At 37.7% G+C, this 25502-nt stretch overlaps 1 protein-coding gene across 1 annotated transcript in view; it reads left to right on the top strand.

Annotated features, from left to right (window-relative positions):
* The window catches only part of LOC110445379 (metabotropic glutamate receptor 3-like), a 41890-nt gene extending 16756 nt beyond the window's left edge, over nt 1–25134 (top strand). Inside the window, exons 2-4 of the mRNA XM_021489954.1 lie at nt 7799–8871; nt 19065–19257; nt 24707–25134. Of these exons, the coding sequence (XP_021345629.1) occupies nt 7799–8871; nt 19065–19257; nt 24707–24819 (1379 nt within the window). The 3' untranslated portion in view covers nt 24820–25134. The remainder of the gene's footprint in view (nt 1–7798; nt 8872–19064; nt 19258–24706) is intronic.
* The last annotated feature ends 368 nt before the right edge of the window (nt 25135–25502 follow it).

The following is a 25502-nucleotide window of genomic DNA, read 5'->3' as shown; positions in this document are numbered from 1 at the left end:
CCAACATGGTTTTCGCAAATCGCGATCATGCGAAACCCATGTTGGAACGAATACAATATGTTATGTGTATCGGCATGGGTCATGATAGTTGAGACCACAATGTGTTCCATAATTTTGCTACATATACTGGTCAGAGATATGGGCCTGTAGTTTTCTGGGTGAAATTTTGGACCCTTTTTATACATTTGCAGATTTCCAGTCTGAAGGCACTATGCCTGTTTCCAGGGCCTGATTAAATATTAGGGTTAAAATCGGGGCTATTTCTGTTGCAAGCTCTTTTAGTACTCTGGGTTTGATGTCATCAGGGCCCGAGGCCTTGTATGGATTTACGCCTTGGAGCAGTTTTAAGACGCCCTTTTCATGTATAGAAATTTCAGGCATGGCAGGGTATTTATCGTGAGTAGTCATGTTGCATCTAGTGCGAAACTGCTGGTCGGTAAATTCAGGAGGAGTAAAAACAGATTGAAATTGTGCGTTTAGCACCTGGGCCTTGGGGTAGGGTCATAAACAAGTTTACCGTCCTTTTTCAGAGGAGCTATGCCACTATGGTCTGATCTTTTGGATTTTATATATGACCAAAACCGTTTTGTTTTCATTGGTTGTGTTTTCTGGGGTGATGATATTATTATCAATATGGCTCCAGTAAGATGTTCGGAGTTTTCTCTGTATATGATGTTTCAGGTTTTTATACTTATTTTTTATTTCAGTGTCTCCGGATTTTTTTGATCGTTTGTACAATCTATTTCTTCTCCTGATAAGTTTCTTTATGTCAGGGGTAACCCAAGGTAGGCTGGGTTTTGTCTTAACTATTTTGTGGGAGATATGTTCTTTTATGAGTTTAGACAATTCAATTTTGAAATACTCCCATATTTTGTTTTCGTCCCAATCGCTGTATTCTGTCATACAGTTGTACACGTTGATAAGCTCAGCTTTAATTGAATTCCAGTTTGAGTTTTTATAAACTGGGATGGATCTTGGTTTTTCAATATTTTTGTGGGGTAAGGTTCAACTCTGCATAGACTATGTCGTGGTCAGAGAGACCAGGGATAATTTCTGTTCGAATTATTTGGTTTGGGAAATTTGTAATGAGGAGATCAAGGATATTTTCATTTCTAGTGGGTTGATCGATTAACTGGGTGAGTGCCGTGTCATCAAGTAAGTTGGCAAAATCATAGTGTATTTTTACATGATTTGTTTTGGGTTTGAGGACTTTATTTTTCCAGTCCCAGCCCCAGCCCGGGAGATTGAAGTCGCCACCTATAATGAGGGCTGCATTATTAATTTGGCGGCTTCTTCGATGGGATAGCTAAACAATCTCATACTGTTTTCGTAAGATGTTTTGGGATGATAGAAGGAGCAGATATAGAGTGTTTTACTCCCGATTACATTCACTTTGGCCCATATAGATTTACTGGCCTTGTTTGGTGTCAGATCATGTACTTCTTCGCTGATGAGGTGGTCTTTTATAGCGATCAGTACACCACCACCATCTGTATCAGTGTCTGACTTTTTTCTGTAATTTCGGTAGATCTTATAGCCCGAAGGGAAGATTTCGGCTGATTTTATGCTCGGGTTAAGCCAGGTTTCTGTCTTAATCACTATATCAGGCGTAGTGCTATCCAAGACATTTTCAAGAAGATGTTGTTTATTTCGACTCGACTGGAAGTTGATGTTAACAATTCGCAGTGGTTTTTGTTTATGTCTTTTGTGTGGACCTGTGTTCTTTCTAACATGAGTCGAAGAATGGATTGGTTTGTGTTGGAGTACACAATTACTGATGTTGGTATCTGTACCCAAATCACCAAGAAGAGACAGGGTGTCATAGGGGTTTGATGTATTGATCCCATTTAGGTCGAACAAAATTTGGCTGTAATTTTGGTGATTACAAACAATACAATGCCAGCTTACATCGCTAATATTCAGATCTTCAAATGTTTCTGTGTGTACGTTTTGACAGTTTATGTGGTACCACTGATTTCATGTCTCGCACATGATACCCCTATGGTTCCAGTTAATAGTACTGTCACATATACTTAGTACTGTTGTTTTTTGATTTCGACGTCATTTGAGTTTAGTATGACTAAGGCCAATAAGAAATACAGGGGTATAGATTCCATGGGCTTAAACAATTTGTACAGCATATGGTCATAGCCAGGGTCATTTGATTTTTTGTCAGAGATGGTAAAGTCTGTAAACAGGTACAGGGGATGATGGCACTCATGATTTACTTTCGTTTCTATATGAAGGTAACACTTTGATGTTATTTCATGAGGCACAACACTATTCCAATCAATGGTTTTGATCAAGCACTTGTTTTCTAAGTGCCAGTCTCGAAAAGAGACGTTGTACGAATTGATACAAGGGTCTGCATTGGTATTTGTGTGACACAACAGACCAACCAACGACGCGATTACCAAGAATTTTACCAGACACATGGTCATGCTACGGACGACTTGACTTTCGGTCGACTTGACTTGACGTATTGCAAGACAATTCGCCCAGCTCTTTCCCGTCGGAAAAAAACCTACGGACGACTTGACTTACGCACGGCTTGACGTATTGCAAGACTATTCGCCCGTTCCTACCCCACACCACCCAATGACCAGTTTTCAGTCACTTACATATTATCCATATTATGACTTAATATGATTGAAAAATGCAGTTTGGTGATTAAATAATGGCCTTAAACTATGAAAATACGAACAAATTTTGTACTCGAGATCGATGGACCTCCTCTCTGGCACATGCGCACTCCAATCCCAATATTATAATGAAGCACCGACCATTCACAGCCATGCATATACGGTTGTGGATTGCAAACCCCGGAAACCCCAGTGTGATACACTGTAACTGTCAGTTGGAACTTCGGTATAGTAATTGTGGGTTCGAACTCCGGGAATCAAAGTGTGATAACTGTCGGTCAGAACTCCGGTATGGTAATTGTGAGTTTGAACTGCGGTATTATAGTATCGGTTCGAACTTAGATAATTGTGGATCCGAACCGCGTTATGGTAATTGACTGAGTATAACGTTCAGTGATGGTGCCGTGTATAACGTAGAATATAACTGTATATTTGCATTTGCGCTGCAACCCAGTATATGAACATTACCAGCAGAAATGCATTTCTTTCGAGTATAAAGCATAAACTCCCGTGAAGTAACACGTGGTTTACTTATGACGTCATAAATTAACCTTGTTCAGTGAGAGTCTTGGCGCTTCGCTTCGGATAACATGGAGAATGCTTCTGCGTCAAACGCTCAATGACTATAGTTAATTGTTGGCGCCAATTTTATTTATATAGGGCTATTCCGCCAATGTCGTGTAAAAGACGACGCATATACATAATGCAGTAAATAAATTGATTATTTAAGAACAAATAAATTAGATTAAACAATTGTTCTAAAGTAAAAATGTAAATATATGGATTGAACGGTAGTTTTTTTTTAATTTTCATGACGTATGAACGCAAATCGGTTATATCCAGTTGAGGTTTGAAATGTATCGTTTTAACATTTATGAGGGTAACACAGTTCCGTTAAAACATATTCCATGATGCGCGTTAGCATGCAAATTCATGCAATATGAATGTAACCTATTTGCGTTCATACCGCATGAAAATAAAATAAAACGCCGTTCAAACCCTATTTAAATGTCTGACAAAGTTGTCCCGACGTTGGGATTAAAACCTATACGTATAGTCACATAGGTGAGCTAAACGTGACACGACTTTATCAGAACTGGTTGCAATGTTTGAAATAAAACAACCAGGGGCGTAGCTAGCCCTTGGTCGGAGTGAATCATTCAGGAGCGGATCTAGCTAGGGTAGGGCCTCGGTAGAAGGTCGGAGTGAATCATTCAGGAGCGGATCTAGCTAGAGTAGGGCCTCGGTAGAAGGTCTGAGTGAATCATTCAGGAGCGGATCTAGCTAGGGTAGGGCCTCGATAGAAGGTCTGAGTGAATCATTCAGGAGCGGATCTAGCTAGAGTAGGGCCTCGGTAGAAGGTCGGAGTGAATCATTCAGGAGCGGATCTAGCTAGGGTAGGGCCTCGGTAGAAGGTCGGAGTGAATCATTTAGGAGCGGATCTAGCTAGGGTAGGGCCTCGGTAGAGGAGAAGCGGGGGTTGCAACAAGCAGTGTCTTTGTTTTGTTTTTCTGTTTTAAAAATGTGTCGATTCACCTGCATACCGCTACGTTTAAGCGCCTGACAACATGCCGACATCAAGCCAAATCCCCATGGCAACTAGGACAGGTATATAAGCAACTATAGGGGCCATACACTTACGGTCCATCAGAATGATTTCAATACGAGGTTCAAAATTCTGTATTACGAAAAAACATGTGAGAGACCCACGAATATCAAATAATGAAATGTTGGATACATTTAACCGTCTGAATCAATAAATTGTGTTATCGAGGTTTCCAGCCTCCTGAATACATTTGATACAATTTAAGGCGATTATATCTAAGACGATTCAACGTTTTACTTTGTGCATTGGAATTGTATTTAAATTCAAAACTTGAATTGATTTGAAACTCGGTTTTATTTTTTCCTGATTACTATGTCTGAGCTGTTTGAGTGTCTGCTCCTGGCTAACCAATCTAAGACTTTATCCCCGATCGACCCATCTCACGGCCCGTTATGTCTGCCAAATAATGCATTTCTTTAAAACAGACAAACATTACAGCGCCTCTTTTCCAATCGTAGGACTTGCTGAATATGTGTACTCAGTTTTACAATTCTCGTATTAACATTAAATCTACTCGTTTAAGTTGTATTAATTCTTTTACCAGATTCCGTTTTTCCTCTTTCATCCAATTTTTTCCGTTGTACTCTATTTTTGCGGTACTCATTTGTGGTTTGGCTCATTTTGTTCGTTTTCACATTTGCAGTTCTACTTTCAGTAGTACTCATAGTTGCTGCGCTCATTGTGTTTACTCGTAATGTACTCGTTATAGTAAATCATATATTACTTATTTAGGTTGTTTAAATTTTGCCTGTCTCATTGTACTCATTTTCGTTATTCACTATTTTAATTGTTCTCATTTTCGTTATACTCCATTTTCATTACACACATTTTCGTTATGCTCCATTTTCATTGTACTCATTTTCGTTATACTTCATTTTCATTGTACCTGTTTTCGTTATATTCCCTTTTAATTGTTCTCATTTCTGTTATACTCCATTTTCATTGTACTCATTTTCGTTTTACTCCTTTTTTGTTCTCAGTTTCGTTATATTCCATTTTCATTGTGCCCATTTTCGTTATACTCCCTTTTCATTGTTTTCACTTTCGGTAAACTCCATTTCTTTTTACTCATTTGTTGTTATACTCCATTTTGATTGTACTCATTTTAGTTTTACTCCTTTTCAATTGTTCTCATTTTCGTTATATTCCATTTTCATTGTTCTCATTTTCGTTAGACTCCTTTGATATTGCACTCATTTTCGTTATACTCCATTTTCTTTGTTTTCATTTTCGTAAGACTCCTTTTATATTGTACTCATTTTCATTATACTTCATTTTCATTGTTCTCATTTTCGTTATACTCCTTTTTCGTTGTTTTCATTTTCGTTATACTCCATTTTCATTGTACTCATTTTCGTTATACTCCTTTTTCGTTGTTTTCATTTTCATTACACTCCATTTTCATTGTACTCATTTTCGTTATACTCCTTTTTTCATTTTTTACTCTTTCATTGTTTTCATTTTCATTACACTCCATTTTCTTTTTACTCATTTTCGTTATACTCCTTTTTTATTGCACTCATTTTCGTTAAACTCAATTTTCATTGCACACATTTTCGTTATACTCCATTTTCATTGTACTCATTTTCGTTAAACCCCATTTTCATTTTACTAATCTTCGTTATACTCCATTTTCATTTCACGCATTTTCGTTATACTCTATTTTCATTGCACGCATTTTCTCATCACTGTTTGCATGAATAAGTCATAGTGTTAATAACAATACGAATGCCCGCATTTATAGAATGTCTCCCATTATAACGGGTATACCGGGATTAAGCAGAAGGCGATATTTTAATAGCAAATTTATTTCTCATGTATGTTACTTGTCGATATCCATTTGGGTACCATGCAAATATACATTGATTTTTGATCTATGGACACGCGATGCACTCAAAACACCTCCGTCGAATTTACAGAACACAAAAAGGAATCGCTGGTAACATTCACGTGATACAGGGATTAAAGTGCGCAGAAGGTGATCGCGAGCGGAGGGGAAACAGGTGATAAGTACCTAATCTAGGAAGCGTATGGCGCCAATCGTCATTAACATTGCAAGTCATTCATAGGTTTGGGGACGCATGGAATCAGGAACTGGTCAGCTGAGGATCTAGGGCAGTCTATACATCAACATGTCCAATAGTCGCAAGTGAAATGTAGAACCGTTCACAAGGCCTTCTGTCTGATCCAGGGTTAAATTTCCATCATTTCTCTTCATGCCAGGTTCTATTGTAAAACCGCAATAATCCAGTCACATTGGTTTGCAGTAAAAATACTGGGATTGCTGGGACAGTTTTGTATTAAAAAATAATTGTCTCCTAAAATACGGGTCGGAAAGTGGGCCAACCAGATTCATGATGAGTCTTCTGGTGGCCCCGTACAGGTCGCCTATTATTATAATGCAATGAGATATAGAAAGTGAATTATATGTGTTCTTTTGTCTGCAATCACAAGAAGAGTAATGTTATGATATGCTTAAGAGAAATACATCTTTACCGTTTGTTTCTTCCTCACCGGGACGATAAATGTATCACTAATACTTAAACCAAATTCTGACTCACATATACGTTGATGGATTATCTTGGTTAAAGCAGCTCTCCAAATCTATAAAAAAAAAAATAACATCTCTAACATATTTGCGTCGGGAATGTAGTATTTCTATTTTTAGAGTTATAATTAACATATTTTGTTGACATATCATCTATTCTCCTTATTTGGGCAGAGACGAATTACTAAAGGCACGTTGATGTCACAGTCCTCTACAACGTAACATCAATACCAAGCATCTGTATACAGTCTCCTCAAAGCATATACTACAAATGTATGACGCGAGACTACAACGAGGTTTAAATAACATTAAGCCAATTGACCTTGACCTTCACACGTCGTTAATGTCCTCGCCCACTCAAGGAAGTAAGGCACTAAACTCCTCCTAATGACTTGTGTGATCCCGTTCTAAATACGATTTCACAAGTGTGAAACCGACTTTTGTGGACCCCGCGATCGCAAAATTACCGGAAGTCATTTTAAGTACTTCCGGCTGTTATTACCGCACAGTATGAACGGTTTGATGATCTGTTTTGACCTGCTCTGACTTAAGAATGTGTTCATTTCATTTGGATGTCAACATTTTGAATAACCATACAAAATCCTTTGCAGTGTCGTCAATAATCATGAAACATATTTTCCCTGTAATCATTTATACAAGTAACTCCAACTAACACCCATTCCTATACAAATGTATATGAATGGGTCAGTTTCTGTGTATGAACTGAACATTTCTGCATGTATTGAATTAAGAGTATAGTTTGCAAATAAAAACTTAAATCAAATATTTCCATGTGCAAAACATACGGTGTTGGCCATTTCTTTTCGGCATTTGTTTTAAGCAAAAGACCCAAAATTCAACGAGAAAAAACCCCAAACAACAACAATGAAAATGATCGAACTGCAGTTATTATGAAGTTTGATTGCGAACGACATACACAGTTTTTTTCTCTCGGTACATTGTGTACTAATTATCTAATTATATCATTTGGATCTGTTACAGATGGTTATGGTGCAACGGTCCAGTTTGATTCCAAGGGCGACGCACTGGGTCGATATCGGATCATGAACTACCAAAAGAATTCCAAAACCAAAAAGTACGAGTACGTCGTGGTGGGAAATTGGTCGATGTCCAGGTCTTTACAGCTGGACGTGGACCGTCTTGTTTGGTCATCTGGAGCAACCGGAGTCTTCCCAGAGTCCAGATGCAGCCAGCCATGTAACTTTGACCAGTACAAGTATATCGGAAAGTCAGGAGATTCCTGTTGTTGGGTTTGCATTACTTGTCAGGATTTCGAATATCTGAAAGATGAATTTACGTGCGAGGATTGTGGTCGGGGAAGATGGCCAAATAAGAATAAAAGAGATTGCCACGTGCTTCCGAAACAATACATGCAGTGGGATACGGTGTATGCTCTTGTTCCCATGGTGTTAGCGTGTGTAGGTCTTATCGCAACTCTAGCCGTAATTCTCACGTTCATGAAGTTTCACGATACTCCCGTTGTCATGGCATCCGGACGAGAGCTGAGCTACTTCCTGTTGTCCGGATGTTTGATGTGTTACTTTATAACCTTCATATTAATTGCCAAACCCTCTACTATCATGTGTGCCATACAGAGGTTCGGGGTGGGTTTTGGATTCTCTGTGATATATTCATCCTTATTAACGAAAACCAATCGAATATCGAGAATATTTGACAGCGCAAGGCGGTCGGCAAGACGACCCCCTTTCATCAGCCCTAAATCACAAATTGTTATAACATGTATTTTAATTCTAATTCAAATATTATTTACTATTGTTTGGCTTGTAATCGAGCCCCCGGGAACTCGTATATATCTACCTAACGGTAAGAGGAACGAAGTGATTCTTAAATGCAAGACGGATGACATTTCTTTCCTGGTATCGCTAATGTATAACATGCTGTTAATTATTGTATGTACACTTTACGCTATAAAGACAAGAAAGATTCCGGAGAATTTTAATGAGTCGAAGTTCATTGGATTTGCCATGTACACAACCTGTATCATCTGGCTCGCCTTCATTCCCATATACTTCGGCACCCTCAACTCTTTCCAGGTAAGTTATTTTTTCATGTCATCTTATTTTCTGGTTTAAGGATCCCTGTTCACTTAGTTTTTCGTATATACAGTAGCACCCCCTTTTTTGTTTTGGATATAACTAGACGGTTTTTGTATTCGTTGACAAGGTAGCTAAGTAAACGACAGTATAACAATCTGTGGTCCAGGATTCGAATCCTGATCTAGCTCCGGATCTGTTTTTATTTACGTGTTTTCTTCAGAAAGTCCGGCAAGGTATGTTTTTGTACAGAAATGATTTATCAAAGCTGTAGTTATTCCGGAAAAAAAAAGTTTCCGATGCATAGTAAGTATGGCAGTGGAACAGGAATCCTTAAATTAAATCAAATTTATTTTCAGTACAGGACTGCATTGAGTGTGTCCGAAATTATGCAAAACACAATATGTCAGGATTTTGGAAACTTGCGCATTTTGTGATTTACTTACTCTTTCCATTAGTTATATTAGTTTCCTATATTTCTTGTCCATCTTTCGTTCCTTTCTTCTTTCTCTCTCTAGTGGTGTCTCCCCAGACATCCGTCCTCATATGAACCCGGCTGTTGCGAGAAACCAATCAAAATCATTAGCTAGAAGTCACATGTGTTATCGTTAAATGTTACTGACGTCGATATTTGTAATAAGATGCAAAGATAGTCTAACCAGATACATATTAAATTGTAAGGATAGTTCGACCGATACATATTAATATGTTAGATATTTAGTCAGATACATACTCATATATAAAGCTCGCTAGACAGATGTGTATCATCATGATATTTTAACGAGTTTGTCGGTGATCTATTGGGAAAAGCCGTGGTGTAGTGCTGTTTTAATCCAGTGAATTCCTGATTCTAGAAAAACAAATCTGAGGTTTAGTAAATGAAAGCATGGACTGGCTCTACTATAGATATACATACAATGTCCCCTAACACATATCTCAGTCGATGTGAGATTAATTGCTGTGTGAGGTAGCCCTAAGCCCCCGTCATGCAATCGATCTATCAATATCAGCTCCAAGGAGGCGTATAAAGCGAGTTCCTCGGACAGATCTGTTCTCTATTACTCCCAGAACACTCCATCACCATTGCCCAGCTGAAATATTCTGGTCGATCACTATCTCATAGAATTATGAAATAATTAGCGTCCGAAAAACTGAGGGCCGCTAATCCAAGCTGCAAGAGACCGGAAACTGATTCTGCATCCATACGCACATGCGTCGGAATTCACGGCTCTCTGCCACAGTTACTCTCTGTGTTCGGAAAACCGATACTGAGCGGAAAGACATGTACACTTTTTGTCAATTGTTAGTCACAGGAAGATATTCTTAGGGTGATATAAAAGTCCAAGCAGTTACAAACAGGAACAAATATTTGCACGTAATTTTGAAGCATAATTGTCGGCGAGAAAAACGTCAATCTATTCATATCGTAAAGGCTAAGTTTGTTTTGAACATAAACAGGAATTGAAAACTTATTTTGCGAGCTTTCGAAAACGTCTGTTTCCTTTGGCAATCAAAGAGTGTAAATAGCCGGTGTCTTGGCTCTTAACCGCTGAAAACAACTTAATAAGCCACAGTGTACCGAATCAGTAAAGTCAGCTGTCAAAAACCATTGAGAGATTTCGCCCAATCGCACTCTAATACTGCAGCGGTTTCAAATCGAAACATCGGTTATTTACACTCATCGCTTGACAAAGGAAACAGACGTTTTCGAAAGCTCAAAAAACAAGTTTTAAATTCCTGTTTGTGTTCAAAACAAAATTAGCCTTTAGTATTCAAACCAAACTGATGAATCTTATTCCGAGTATTCCTATCATCATGAAAGTGAATAATTCAGCATGTTGTTGTATTATGTCTAAAGTTGGAAAGATGGACATACTGAACACAAATAGGAAAAGTCTAGTACACGGTTCAAATACCTTTAACAGCACAACCAGAATTACGGAACACGAATTTCCAATTACATTTAATCATCTGTAGAACACAACACAAGTATACGAAAGGGTATATTTTCCTGGTTTTTAGAGTCGGATTAATGAGGTTCTTTTGTACACATCGGATTAACGAGGCTCCATTGTGCTCTCCGGATTAACTAAGGACTGTTATACACACCGGATTAAGGAGAACTATTATACACACCGGATTAACTAGGGACTTTTCTACACACCGGATTAACAAGGGGCTATTCTACACACCGGATTAAGGAGGGACAATTCTACACACCGGTTTAACGAGGGATTATTATACACACCGGATTAACAAAAGACTATTCTACACCTGATTAATGGAAATTATTATACACATAAGATTAACGATGGATTATTTTACACTCCGGAATAACGAAAGTCTGTTATACAATCCGGATTAACGAGGCACTATGGTACACTCCGGATTAACGGAAGTCTGTTATGCATTCCGGATTAACGAGGGACTATTGTACACTCCGGATTAACGGAAGCTGTTAAACACTCCGGATTAAAGATGGACTGATCTACACTCCGGATTAACGGAAGCTGTTATACACATAAGATTAACGAAGGGCTATTCTACACACCGGATACACGGAAGCTGTTATACACTCCGGATTAACGAAGTACTGTTCTACACTTTAGATTAACAAGGGACTATTCTACACTCCGGATTAACGAAGTACTGTTCTACACTCCGGATTAACGAAAGCTGTTATACACATAAGTTTAACGAGGGACTATTGTACACTCTGGATTAACGGAAGCTGTTATACACTCCGGATTAAAGATGGACTGGTCTACACTCCGGATTAACGGAAGCTGTTATACACATAAAATTAACGAAGGACTTTTCTACACTCTGGATTAACGGACGTCTGTTATACACTCCAGATTAACGGGGGTCTATTGTACACTTTAGATTAACGAGGGACTATTCTACACTCCGGATTAACGAAGGACTGTTCTACACTCCGGATTAACGGAAGCTGTTTTACACATAAGATTAACGAGGGACTATTGTACACTACTGATTAACGGAAGCTGTCATACACTCCGGATTAACGAGGGTTTATTGTACACTCCTACGGAAGCTGTTATACACATAATATTAACGAAGGACTATTCTACACACCGGATTAACAAGGGGCTATTGTAAACACCAGATTAACGAGAGACTATTCTATACACCAGATTAACGAGAGACTATTCTACACACCGGATTAACGAGGGGCTATGGTAAACACCAGATTAACGAGAGACTAATCTACACACCGGATTAACGAGGGGCTATGGTAAACATAAGATTAACGAGAGACTATTTTACACACCGGATTAACGAGGGGCTATGGTAAACATAAGATTAACGAGAGATTATTTTACACACCGGATTAACGAGGGGCTTTGGTAAACATTATATTAACGAGAGACTATTCTACACACCGGATTAACGAGGGGCTATGGTGAACATAAGATTAACGAGAGACTATCTTACACACCGGATTAACGAGGGGCTATGGTAAACATAATATTAACGAGAGACTATCCTTGCACCGGATTACGTTTATACACCTTTCCAGCGAAACATGGTCCGTCGTGATTACCGCTGACGAGCGCTGGCCCTAACTAGCTTACATTGTCGATTCCAGTATGACAATCTAAGGAAATTAGCTCGCAATATTGACAATTATGTAGTTATCGTGAAAGTATCATGATGATGAACTAGCTGGTTATGTATCCAATATTTATTGATTTATCGTGAAGTAGGATCAGCTCATCAAATCCTATTATGCATATATTATGCTATACCTTACCTTGAATGAATTGAATGACGAACTGCAATTTTTCTAATAAGTGCATAAATGCCCCTTGGTAATGTAATTGCGCTTTTGAAAAGCGCAAGTTGCTAAATAAAATTATTATACTAAAAATTATTAAACGATCAGAGAGTGGGACTAGTAGGGATTCGTTAATCACCATGTGGTAGAGCGTAAGGCTCTTTAATGTGTTCTACTATAGAGCCACTTACTTTGTTATATATACTATAGAGCCACTTACTTTGTTATATATACTTTAAAATATGTGTATTAATGGTGGCCCTGACGAGCACGAGACGTTTATACACTTTATATGTAAGTGTATACAATGCATTTTTATACATTGATAGATTGATATATCGATATTTATGAGAAAATAACCGAATGTTGATACACTGACAGCTCATAAAGAGAATGATGTAAAATAAGTTATAGCGATTTTAAATAATTCCAAGAACATTTTCTCCTCGCGTGATCAGTTTGACTTCGCTATAGCTGTTGAGCTATCTTTAATGAAATCATCAAAAATACACATAGATACAAGTAAGCATCACAACTGATGACGTCACAACAGGACAAACGATAACTGATGACGTCACACTAGTTTTAAATGATGACGTCATAACAGTCGTACCTTTATAATTGTCGATATCATACATGTAATATTACCATGGATTTATATAATATTGAAGACTTCATGGAGTGGGTTATAAAAATATCAAATGATTTTCTCAAAATAGAAAGTTTCAATATATTCAGTCGGTCGGCACAGTGGGAGCTTTGTGGTACAAGACGCCATATAGATGCATGTGGCGTTCAGAAAAAGAACTCGTTCACCCAGAATTCCAAGACTGACCACTGCCTACAAATATAGACTCTTGAGCATGCGTAATTAAACATAACATATAATTAAGAAACGATATTTTTCTTCGTGATTATTGGTCCAGCGTTATTGACCACAAGCACTTGATGTGTACTTCCATGACCTCTGCAAAATGCAATCAGCCAACGATTGCTGAAGGTCAAGAGGTCACGGTCAGCTGTCGTCGGACAATGCCAGACATCAGTACTAGACATCAAAGCTCTCAGGTGCATGTTGGGTAAACATCGGCCGTAATGCATATGGCTTGTGGGGTTTTGACGCGTTTTAAAGGGATCATGTCGAACACAGACTACGCCGCTAAAATAAGATCACGCTATTAAATGTAAGTATAGAATACCACAAATTATGTGTCAACCAATTACCTGCCGCTAAAAAAAGGGTGACGCAAATAAAAGTATGGTTTAAAGGATCATAGTAAAACGGACCCTGCCAAAATATGGGCTGCTCTGCTAAAATCATGCTAACAAAGCCGTGTTATATAATATTTGAAACCGAGTAAGTTTTGCTGAAATATATTTTTGTTTGCAAAAACATAAATGGATGAACGTGAAGATTATATAAACTTCCCTCGGGTATAAAGGCGGATATCACGGCGGCTATTGTAGTCTGTAGGGAATGGGAAAAGGAAACCTAAGTAGAAGCAGATACGTTACAATATAAATATTATAAATGTATAATAATCCTCGCGTATATACATAGATGGTGTACTCATTAGTGTTACTGTCTGGTAGGACAGGGAAGTGAATACGCCTCATTTAGGTTTGATAGGGTATAGAAGTTGGCAGTGCCATCGGAAGTCCTCGTCTGGTATCTATGAAAAATACCCGTCGCTCCGATCTCTATACCGTCGTATCTAGAATGCGTATTCATCAACTTATTTTGCTGTAAATCACAAATTTTGATTAAATCTATTGATTTTAATGTAAATGAATATATTTTACTGTGAATCACTTAATTTTCGCGAAAATTTGTTTGAATAAGTATTCGTGAGATATCTTCATTCGCTAAAATATATGTATAAACCTTGTGAAATTCTAGATGTGTTCTGTACCAGGCTGATGTGGATTAGACAGGACGGATTGAGGGGCGGGGGAGGGGGCTGTCACAAAGATTTACTCCCAAATGTTACATGTATGTTCAAACATGTACATCATGGTGGGGACGGGCTTAGTAAGGGGACGGAGGAGGGACCCGCCTTAGTCAGGAATTAGATCTCAGATCTAATGTTGTTACACTGCGGAACCTCTCTAATTGTGACACTGGTATTCCGGAAGTACGTCAACAGAAGCTGATTTTATTCAAATCCTCACAGCTCAACCTTTGTCACGAGCCCGTATACCCGCTCTGAGGGAATGGAGAGTCTAAGCACAAGGATTAATCGAATAACAGTAACTTAACTTCATTTGTGAATTCTTCTGTTACTGATATTACGTAACAGAGAAATAATCGTTCTAACTATTCTAGATCCTTCTTCGACTCTCGTCGGAGAGATCAGAGAGGGTTTGCGGCGTCTTCGACTTTAGTTTCTATCACTTATTGAGCCTCAGCGTCATTACATGTATTAACCACTAAAATTGGTATCCTTGTATCTTCTCTTTATGTCCGAAAAAAAATTCATTAAATGTCGTTTCAGAATGACGTGCCCTGTACGTGTCCGTGTCCGCGGGTCAAAACCTGCCAGACCGGAACTGCCCGATGTAAAATTTACATTGATAAAAAATGTGTCTTTTAAAACAGCATACGTAGATTGTGCTCTTTCACCCAAATAGGAACAAACTATTTCCTAGTTAGATGTGTTGCCTAATGATGTGAAGATTCATATGATCGAAGATTGGTCAATACTGTGCAACTAAATAAGGTTTTTTTAGCAATTCAATGAAACCCCATATTGAATAGGTTGCCACATATACTAAATCTGACTGTATTTTGTAGCTTTTATTTAAATCATGACTGTACATAATATCTTTAATGTGTATCAGAGGGAGACTTTCATATTAGTTTATGATAAATAGATCTGTTATCGTTGTGAGCGTACAAGTACAATCAGGTCAGCACCTGTCGACTTTCGGATTCCATCCGATATCTCTTATTCCTTTGGATGATAACAATGGTTTTCGTCTGTTGGGGTAAATGAAGCTACTGTTGACCGTTTCTTATAAAATGGACTAATGTTGAAGAAAAACTATTTTGTGCCAAGAATGCTTACATTAAGGGGTTGATTATGATACGAGTTATGTAAATGAAATAAACAACTTTGTTTTTCAATCAACTCGTGGCCAATTCGACTAAAATAGGCCTTATTATACAGCGGTTACCTAGCACAAAAATGGATAACTGCGTTTATAAATGTTTTTTTGTGTACATGTTAGTGCTAGGTTTGTCCATATCACTAAAAGTATAAATGTACTTGGTTTTTTTTGTATGGAAATATGAACCGGAAACCGTTGCAAGAGTGGTGCGTAGTCATTTTTGAACCGGAAGTCGTTGCACGCGTGGTACGGAGTGGTTCTATATGTAGTGCCAACATTTAAGTCTGTTGTGCTTCAATAGGCTAAATAAAAAGCACGCTTATTTCCTATATATTACATTACTGTAATGACAGTGTACGCTAGAAAGGTTCATAAACTGTTCATAAAGCGGCCTCCTACAAGCAACGAGAGTGTCGCGAGGCGTCCTTGTTCGACACACGTCACGTCTACACGATAGTCGTTAGCGGGACCCTTCCTCGGGGAGTTTACAGAATATATATACAAATGCGCAATTACAATCGGATCGATCGCTAATTTCCTCGCAATAAGCTCTTGTCTGTTCTGAATAGCCCTGATTACTGCCACCATTTCCTTCTTTAAGTCTCCAATCTCTGCTCGCATTACATCATCTCGTGCTCGCGTGATATTTTGATTCTTTATATCATCTGGAATAGATAAGCACACATCAACTATCGGAAATGTACATGCAGAGTGTTGATGGAGACATTTAAGTATTTCTCAATCTGTTTTTCTACAAACACAATTTAGATATATTTAGAGCTATAAATACCAATAAAATCTGATGTTTTATACATGCATATTGTTTGAAGAAACATCAGTTATGAAAAAAATCTTCAGGGAAATATGATTTCATATCTCCCTTTCTATATTATTTACCAATAATCGCTGATCACCTTTCCCTACTGTAGATTTAGGAAATAACTTAACCTGCTGGCCTGTTGTATGATGTATGTGTCAACCTGTGTGCCCCTCCCCTTTAGTATCGGGTCCAATGCAGGTTTAGGAAAATACTTAACCCTCTGGCCTGTTGTAGCCCACTTCATGTTATAGGGGGCAACTTTTATTAAATACCACAGTGTAAATATGTTTACGACTATTCTGTGTTACCCTGGTAAAATATGTATTGTTCATGTACTGATGCAATGTTTTATCAAATAAATATATCTATATATGTATCGGGGAAGTAAGGTATATATTGTAGGTCCTCTGATGGGGACACCAAGTATATACAACAATCATTTGCTTTCCCCCTTTCAACTGCTCTCTTCGCTGTTCTCTCTTCCCTACTGTGTCTATTTGGCGGTGTGTTCGTCGGCTCCTCTAGTTAACCCGCTGTCAGAGTTGTGTGCCCCTGATTACACTGTCCAGGAATTGGAATTTCATTGTGGTGTCGGTTTAAGTGGCTGTTGAATGGCCCCCATCAGTGGACACTGACGTCATATAACCTTAGCTGTTGAAAAGGTTGTTACAAAGAAGTAAAACCCCCATAGGAAGACGATTAAATCACCTGAGGACGTGTGTGCTGTGTGATGTATCCTACGCTGGTTGCTTGTAATTACAAGGCTTTGAACGCGGGACACACTTAAACTGGTTCGGGCGATATGTCTTTTACAGTCTAGTCGTATACCACACAGATAAAGCTCCGCGTGTAGTTCTATGGAAACGGCACTAATTTTCTTGCAAGGAGAAGCGACGTTCTTATGTTTTAATTTCTTTATCTATCGACGCATCACAATGTTTACTGGTACGCTAAACAAAAACAAAAAATCTTAGTGCGCCAGTCCGGAAACTTGCCTCATCTTCGCAACAAAAGAAAATGGCGTCAAACCGGGAGATGACATTACTGTCTATGACCTTGATCAACGATTTCTGAAAAAGCCACTTATGTTGCTTAACATTTCTGTACCTGTACAGTCACCTTCAATCTCTCCAATGGCCTTTTATGTAACTCTTCATCTCCATTATCTGAAATTGTACTGTCAAAACTCTTATTAACCTCCAATTTAAAAAAGGACAGTTTCGGCGAGGCTCCAATTTCACAAAGGGTGTCTGCTGTAACTCTACAGTCGACAAAATATGTTCGCTCGGTAAGAGTCGCCATCTTTGTCTTTTCTTACCCATGGCTTTTAATTAATAACACAAGGAAGGCTCATACTCCGTGTAGTGGATACACTTATTCATTTGGGGTGTTCGGGTGAGTTAAACAGTTTTCTCAAATGCTATACAATTTCTGCAATTCGTGGATTTCCGTTAAGACCGGATTAGTTCAGTAATTGTGTACCACCATCGATCCCGTTCATGCTATAATCTGTTGCATTGTTCCTTTTACGACATATGCCATCACCCACGCCGCAAATCAAGGGCCAGTTTATGGCAGAATCTCTCCCACATCAGCTCGTACCAAAGTTATCTGGTATTGTAGATTTGCTCGAAAGACCTCGCGGAAATTTTACAGCAAATTCTATAATCGTAATGAACTACGCCCATTTATTATTGATACTGCCAGCATGTAACCGAGGTGACTTAGGAAAACACGGTGCCCTACATAACACGGACCAGCACATAGAGTGCCTCTCTGCTAAACCCACTGTTTTAATTACAACTGATTGCTGGCAAAATTAAGATTTACACATAAAAAGCTCCCTGATTGTCGCTCAAAAATCAATGTATCTGCCACCTAAAATAAATATTAGTAAGAGACACGCTTATTTAAAATCAAGTCAAAAAGAGTAATCAACATGCTTTGCACATGCGATGTTAGTTCTCCAGACACCTTGCATATTAATAATTAAACTACTTCCCTTTATTGAATGGATTATTCGTCATTGCTTCCCTTATTTCGATATAACTGCTGTAAAAAATACGATACATATGTAGCATGTCTCAATGATTACTATTTTCTGGAAATCTCACTTATTTTGAATTTTAAGGAGAATTCCTCTCGCATTGTGACACTGTTATTACTACTATAGACGAAATAATCTGTTATTTTGTTTTAAATTTCTATATTGAGAACTGACTAGTATGTATGATCTTGTTCAGAACTACGTTTCTTAAAGTTCGAATAACCATCACATTAATTTATGAATTGTAATCCATAATTCAGTATTTGTCCGTTATGTTTCAAATCCCGTTATCTCGATGTGTAACAGGTCCAGATCACCATCTTGTGTATGTTTTAATCCCGTTATCTCGATGTGTTACAGGTCCAGATACCATCTTGTGCATGCTTTAATCCCGTTATCTCGTTGTGTTACAGGTCCAGATCACCACCTTGTGTATCTCGATCAGCTTGAGTGCTACTGTGGCCCTCCTGTGTCTGTTTACCCCCAAAATGTACATCATCGTGTTCCAGCCGGGGAAGAACGTACGCCGCCTGACTATGAACTCTGCCAGCTATAACAAGAAGCCCCAGACCACGACAAGTTCCATTCTCACCAGCAACAATCACGGTATGTGAGCCGACACTTTTATTTCCATGTAGTGATACGTTTCTGGAATGATTTCAGGGTCAATAAATGCATTTATCAGTTAGAAATATATTGCCTATTCAAAATGTTTGCCGTTACAAATTGGCGGGCGACATGAAATATTCTTAGTTCGAATTGTTCGATAAGTTCAGTTATTAGCGAATTCAAACTTGTCAACAATTCAAAACGATTCAAAACAATTCAAAACCATCAGAGTTAAGGTGGCTCCACACATCGTCATTAGCGGCCATTTTCGTGACGCACTTTCGGAAAACGTACAGCTCGGACTTAATTATCTTGATCGAAATGTGCATGTACACCGTGTCGTCATTTCCGTATTGCGTATCGGGCATTCAATATCGTAGAACTAGTGCAAATTATGGGCTACATTCGCGTATCCCGGTTGACACGGTACGTGTGGCGCAGAAACTTTCCACGATAAACGAACACACTTGGACCGTTCTATTAGCAGAGCTTAAAATCCACAGTTTTGGAGAATAAAAACAATGCATCAAGAATATTATGCCCTTCTCTCACGCGTCCACTAAATTACAAGAAATAACGCTAATTGGCAATAGTCAGCAATTTAGTTTCGGTCAGGTAAGTCTGAACCCCTCAATCTACACGTACCAAATTCAAACCGATCGGACCACTGTTGTTCGTTTATTAAATAAGGTCGGACCTAGTAATCTGATGCTGCTTTCANACACGAGTTCATAAGCTCGAGGTCGTTACGATTTTCGCTGTTGAGGGAGTTTCGCTCTGTCGATTAAATCGTGTTTACAAATGTAGTCTACTTACTCTGTGAAAATAATGTTTTGTAAAATATCGAGATACCTATGAAATGCATGTGTGAGTGCACGTGAGAACGGCATACCATGCGATAGCCTCTGGTCACATATGTACCTAACATGTAATTATAAATTTATACCGTGAGTTAGCGGACTGTGGAATGATGTCCAAAGTGTACATGACTGAGGGTTATTTGGTTCCATTAAAGAACAATAAGGAAGATAACTCTCACCCGTATCAAAGTGATTGTAAAATGAAAAATTAATTAATTATAAAGCCATTGTGTATATTTTGTTCAATTTCCCACTCTATATGTATAGATCTTTGTGTCCTGTTTGCTTTTAGCTTGTAGATAATCACTTTTATCCGTACAAATTCAACAAAAAACACTTTGTGTAACATGTGTTACATATTTTGCGATAAATAAAATATTTGAAGGGTTAATTAGAAATGCTTACAAAAAAACGGAAAATATTAAAATTGACGAAATTTCAATTTTTTGGATTTTTTTCCAAAAAAGTCCCCAAACTATCGGAATGTTCAGATTTTCATAAAATTAACTCTACATAGTTGCATAACCATTATATGAAATTGTTAACGAATTTTGCTGGTTAAGCCGTATTTTATATACAGGAACGTCAAAGGGGAAATAACTCTTGCTATTAATTCCTCCGTCAACATCTACACGCACTATAGATTAAACAGTTTTAAACGGTCCTTTCAGCACTGGTTCCACGTGTTTAGTCGGATGTTAAGGAGTACATGATAATTGAAGTATTACCAATAGCCAGATGTACGTATTGGTGTCAGTTTGAAATGTGTAAGCACGGGGATCATAGATTAATACCGACTTCACGTTGTTTTACAATTGTTCTGCTCTCCAGATTAGAAATTGCATATGTATATTACTACGATTCTGTGCATAAAACAAAGAAATACTCATATAGTAACTGATGTAAAAACGTATTGGCGAACATTCAAAACAACCATATCTTGTACAAAAATGCTATATTATATAATATTATAATATTATACAGGTATTGACAATAAATCTAAACAATCATGTACTAATCTATAACGCTATACATAATATACTTAAATATTTTATAGATATCGAAAATAATTCAAAACAATTATGCATTAAACTATAATTATATTCATGATATAAATAAATACGAACATATTCTATGGATATCGACAACAACTCAAAGCAATAATGTATTAAACTATAACTCTATACATAATATATTAAAACAATGTTATCATATTGGAAACAACTAAAAACCACAATTTGTGATGACGTAGCTATTTAAACATGAACAGGGGAACTTCATTTACAAAGCCCCGTTAAATTAATGATACATCATGTTCAAACTTAAATCAGTGTAATATTCTGAATTATTAAGATCAAAAATAAATATTCATGGCCAGGGGTTCAAAGTGGTCACCCTTTGGCAATATATATTCGTATGTACTAGTATTTCTATGCCTATTAAAAATGGAACATTTTAATTAGCGTATAATTAAGTAAACTTCAACTGATCCAGAGATGGTGGTTCAGTGATACTAATTCAAACTGGCCTTAACGACGTGTAATACACTGCACCGTGTGCACTTGAATAATTTAAGTCAAAGACAATAATTTTACTAAACAATTAGTTTGAGATGCACTTTACACCAGGATAATTGTTACGGTACAATAGCACTCTCATTTCACTCGGTCGCTAATGATGCATCCTCGATATCCAGGGTTTACGCTCACTTTCGCTCTCTACACCCCTATAATATGTCATAGCAAAATTGAAGACACGAAGTTAGCTGTTTGATTGGTCGCAGGTAAAAGAAAACATGAACAATCGCTAGGCTGATACCTGTCTTTTGGGGATTACAAAGGAGAGACGCCCGACTTCAAAGCCTGTCAATTTTTACCGTTACGTGACCGCGAGATTCTTTTGATGTATAGCAATGGATCAAACTAGTCTTCTTGTCCTATCAACAAGGTGGCGCACACCGAGCCTTCAATTTTGCTGACATATGCCAGGGGAGCAGAGAGCGAAAGTGAGCGTAACCCCTGGATATCGAGGATGAAGTGAGCGTAACTCCTGGATATCGAGGATGATGTGAGCGTAACCCCTTGATATCGAGGATGCTTATGATGAACAGGACATCACCAGTTAAACTCAATGAAACAAAGAAGCACTAATTATTTTATTTTTTATTTTGTTTTTTGCTTTTGTTTTGCTATCGATTGTTGATCTTAGTTATAAATTGAGCTTAACAGCTGCACAAGAACCAATAAATTGGCCATTATTGATTTCTTGTTTCAAACACCAAGGCTGAACAAAATCCAACCATTGTTTTATCTCGTCACTTTCACATCATCTCTGAAAGGTTAAACCCACATCACGACGACGTCTTAAAACAAGGTTACAATAAAGCGCATTATCAGCTTTGATCAGACCAGCACAATGTATCAAATCTTGGCTAAAAACAAAATAGGAGGAGGATTAGGAATTTAATTATGTGTAATGCCCAATCAAGGCCGTTCAGTTTCATCACAAGGACAGTGTTAGCTACATACATTGAACACTCTTTCATGACGAAATGACGAAATCTACCATGTTTGACCTATTATCATGCAACGTACATAAGCCATGTATTGTGTTTGAGTGTTATAATATGTATGGAGGTTAGGGGAAATTAGAAAGACATTCATCCACCGTAACAAATTCAATAAGACGAGTTCGACTGGATTTTCTGTAATATCTAGATATTTTGTCTTTGAGATCTGCTATGCCATCCAACTGTGTGAACAACTAGTATTGTGAAGGAAGTTGATGATGCTGAGTAGGAATACTCCCGATGGCGTCATCCCCTGGTAATCCTTGACATCCAGGGGTTACGCTCACTTTCGCTCTCTGCACCCCTGGAATATGCCATAGCAAAATTGAAGGCACGAAGATAGCTGTTTGATTGGTCGCAGGTAAAAAAAAACCTGACCAATTGCTAGGCTGATACATATCCTTTTAAGATTACAAAGGAGAGACGCCCGACTTCAAAGCCTGTCAATTTTTACCGTTACGTGACCGCGAGATTCTTTTGATGTACCTCAAAGGATCGAAGTAGTCTTCTTGTCCTATTAACAAGGTGGCGCACACCGAGCCTTCAATTTTGCTATGACATATTCCAGGGGTGCAGAGAGCGAAAGTGAGCGTAACCCCTGGAATTGTGTGTGGGTTAATCTTGCTGTTTTGATTCACATCCCTCGATTTATGTTCCTATTTTTAGTGCATATTTTGTTTTCGTGATTTGAAACTGTTATATTTCGATTTTGTGTATGATGCAGTTTGATTAAGTTTTGGAATATTATATCTATTGCCAATCTTATACATACCTTTTAGAGGCCATTGTATTGATTTGTGAAAAGATGCTGTATTGTATTTTGTCTATCAACATTACTTTCCTAGCTATTAACCCCTATGCTCATTCACACATTGACATCAATCACATGTGTGTTTTGAAAAAATATCGCTAGAATTTTCTTGATGAGTTTTAAGCTCACTTATTGTCGAACATAATTTAAAGTTTTTGACTTCTCCACATGGAATACTTATTGATAATGTAGATATTAATATCCTGTCAATAGATTGAAGCTTGTTTCGTTAGAAATCACACTAGTTGTTAGCAAGAAAGACACACCACAGCGTCAACACGCAAGGACATTATACACCACAGCGTCAACACACAGGAACATGCTATACCACAACGTCAATTCACAAGGACATAATATACCACAACGTCAACACACAATGACAGATAAAACACAGAGTCAACACACAAATACATAATATAACACTGCGTCAACTCACAAAGACATAATGTAACACAACACACAAGGACATAATATACCACAACGTCAACACACAAGGACATAATATACCACAACGTCAACACACAAGGACATAATATACCACAACGTCAACACACAAGGACATAATATACCACAACGTCAACACACAAGGACATAATATACCACAACGTCAACACACAAGGACATAATATACCACAACGTCAACACACAAGGACATAATATACCACAACGTCAACACACAAGGACATAATATACCACAACGTCAACACACAAGGACATAATATACCACAACGTCAACACACAAGGACATAATATACCACAACGTCAACACACAAGGACATAATATACCACAACGTCAACACACAAGGACATAATATACCACAACGTCAACACACAAGGACATAATATACCACAACGTCAACACACAAAACATTATACACCACAACATTCAAGGAAAAAGACATGATATACCACAACATTAACACAAGATCGACATACAAAACCATAACATACCACAGCGTCAATTCATCAGGAACAATACACCATATAAAATGTAACACAGCTTCAGGTCACAAGGACACTATGTATCGCAACGTCAGCTCACAAGTACATAATATACCACAGTGTCAACTCACGCGACAAAATCCGAACCTCTAAAGTAAATATAAAATATAGTCATGTTCTAAAGAAAGAGGGGTGTTTCCGCAATGAATTTGTCATAATTCCTGAATACTGAATTTAACAGAATGACACTATTTTGTTTTTCAGATGCGTTTTCAGAGAGGATTAAGCTGAGCGTTAACTACGACCAAAGATTTGGGGTCACGACCACGGCGGAGAAGGATGACAAAGAAAAGGACACGCCCGCTTCGTCTCTGTAAACAAACCGATGATTTGACCAGTTACAGCAAGACTATTCCTCTTTATAGCTTGTCGCATTTCGATCTATAGCTTTACACCTATATCGTAATAATCCTGTTTGGGCCTTCGCTATACACATGTTTCTAGTCACTATCATTTGTCTACAAAATGTCAATGCACAACAAAATGCAATTACACGTGTTGTGGTATTTGGTTCAATTAATGTTGTTGAAAATGATTTTGCAAAAGACACGAATCTGTTTTATTATTTCCTAGTTTTCAATCCAGACATCAAAATATTATATATATTTCGTTCTGATATGGAAAACCTTTATTCTTCATTTTGTTTTGGACGAAAGTTTTTTCTTTATGAAACATTATCAAAATTTCAGATTTGAAAAAAGTAACATTAATTATATGAATTCAGGTACAATGAAGGACATTGATTACATCATGCATTATTTTTATGATGTCGAAGTAAAACACACACAAGAATACATCGACAATTTCCATTCCTGTAAGACGTTTATTTTGTTTCAGACAAACCGATTGTCCCTAGTATGTCGCACAAACCCCCACAATGCCAACAGAGTAGAATAAATATAGTTTGCATGTTGAATGTATATAGTATATGGTATGTTAAAGTATTGGGCAGAATTGTGTTACAATGTATGAAATTTTCATTATAAATTATGTTTTATAG

Source organism: Mizuhopecten yessoensis, unplaced genomic scaffold, assembly GCF_002113885.1.
Source record: "Mizuhopecten yessoensis strain PY_sf001 unplaced genomic scaffold, ASM211388v2 scaffold2255, whole genome shotgun sequence".
Taxonomy (NCBI): Eukaryota; Metazoa; Mollusca; class Bivalvia; order Pectinida; family Pectinidae; genus Mizuhopecten; species Mizuhopecten yessoensis.
The sequence above is the reverse complement of the archived record's forward strand: the minus strand, read 5'-3'. Positions and strand labels throughout refer to the sequence as shown.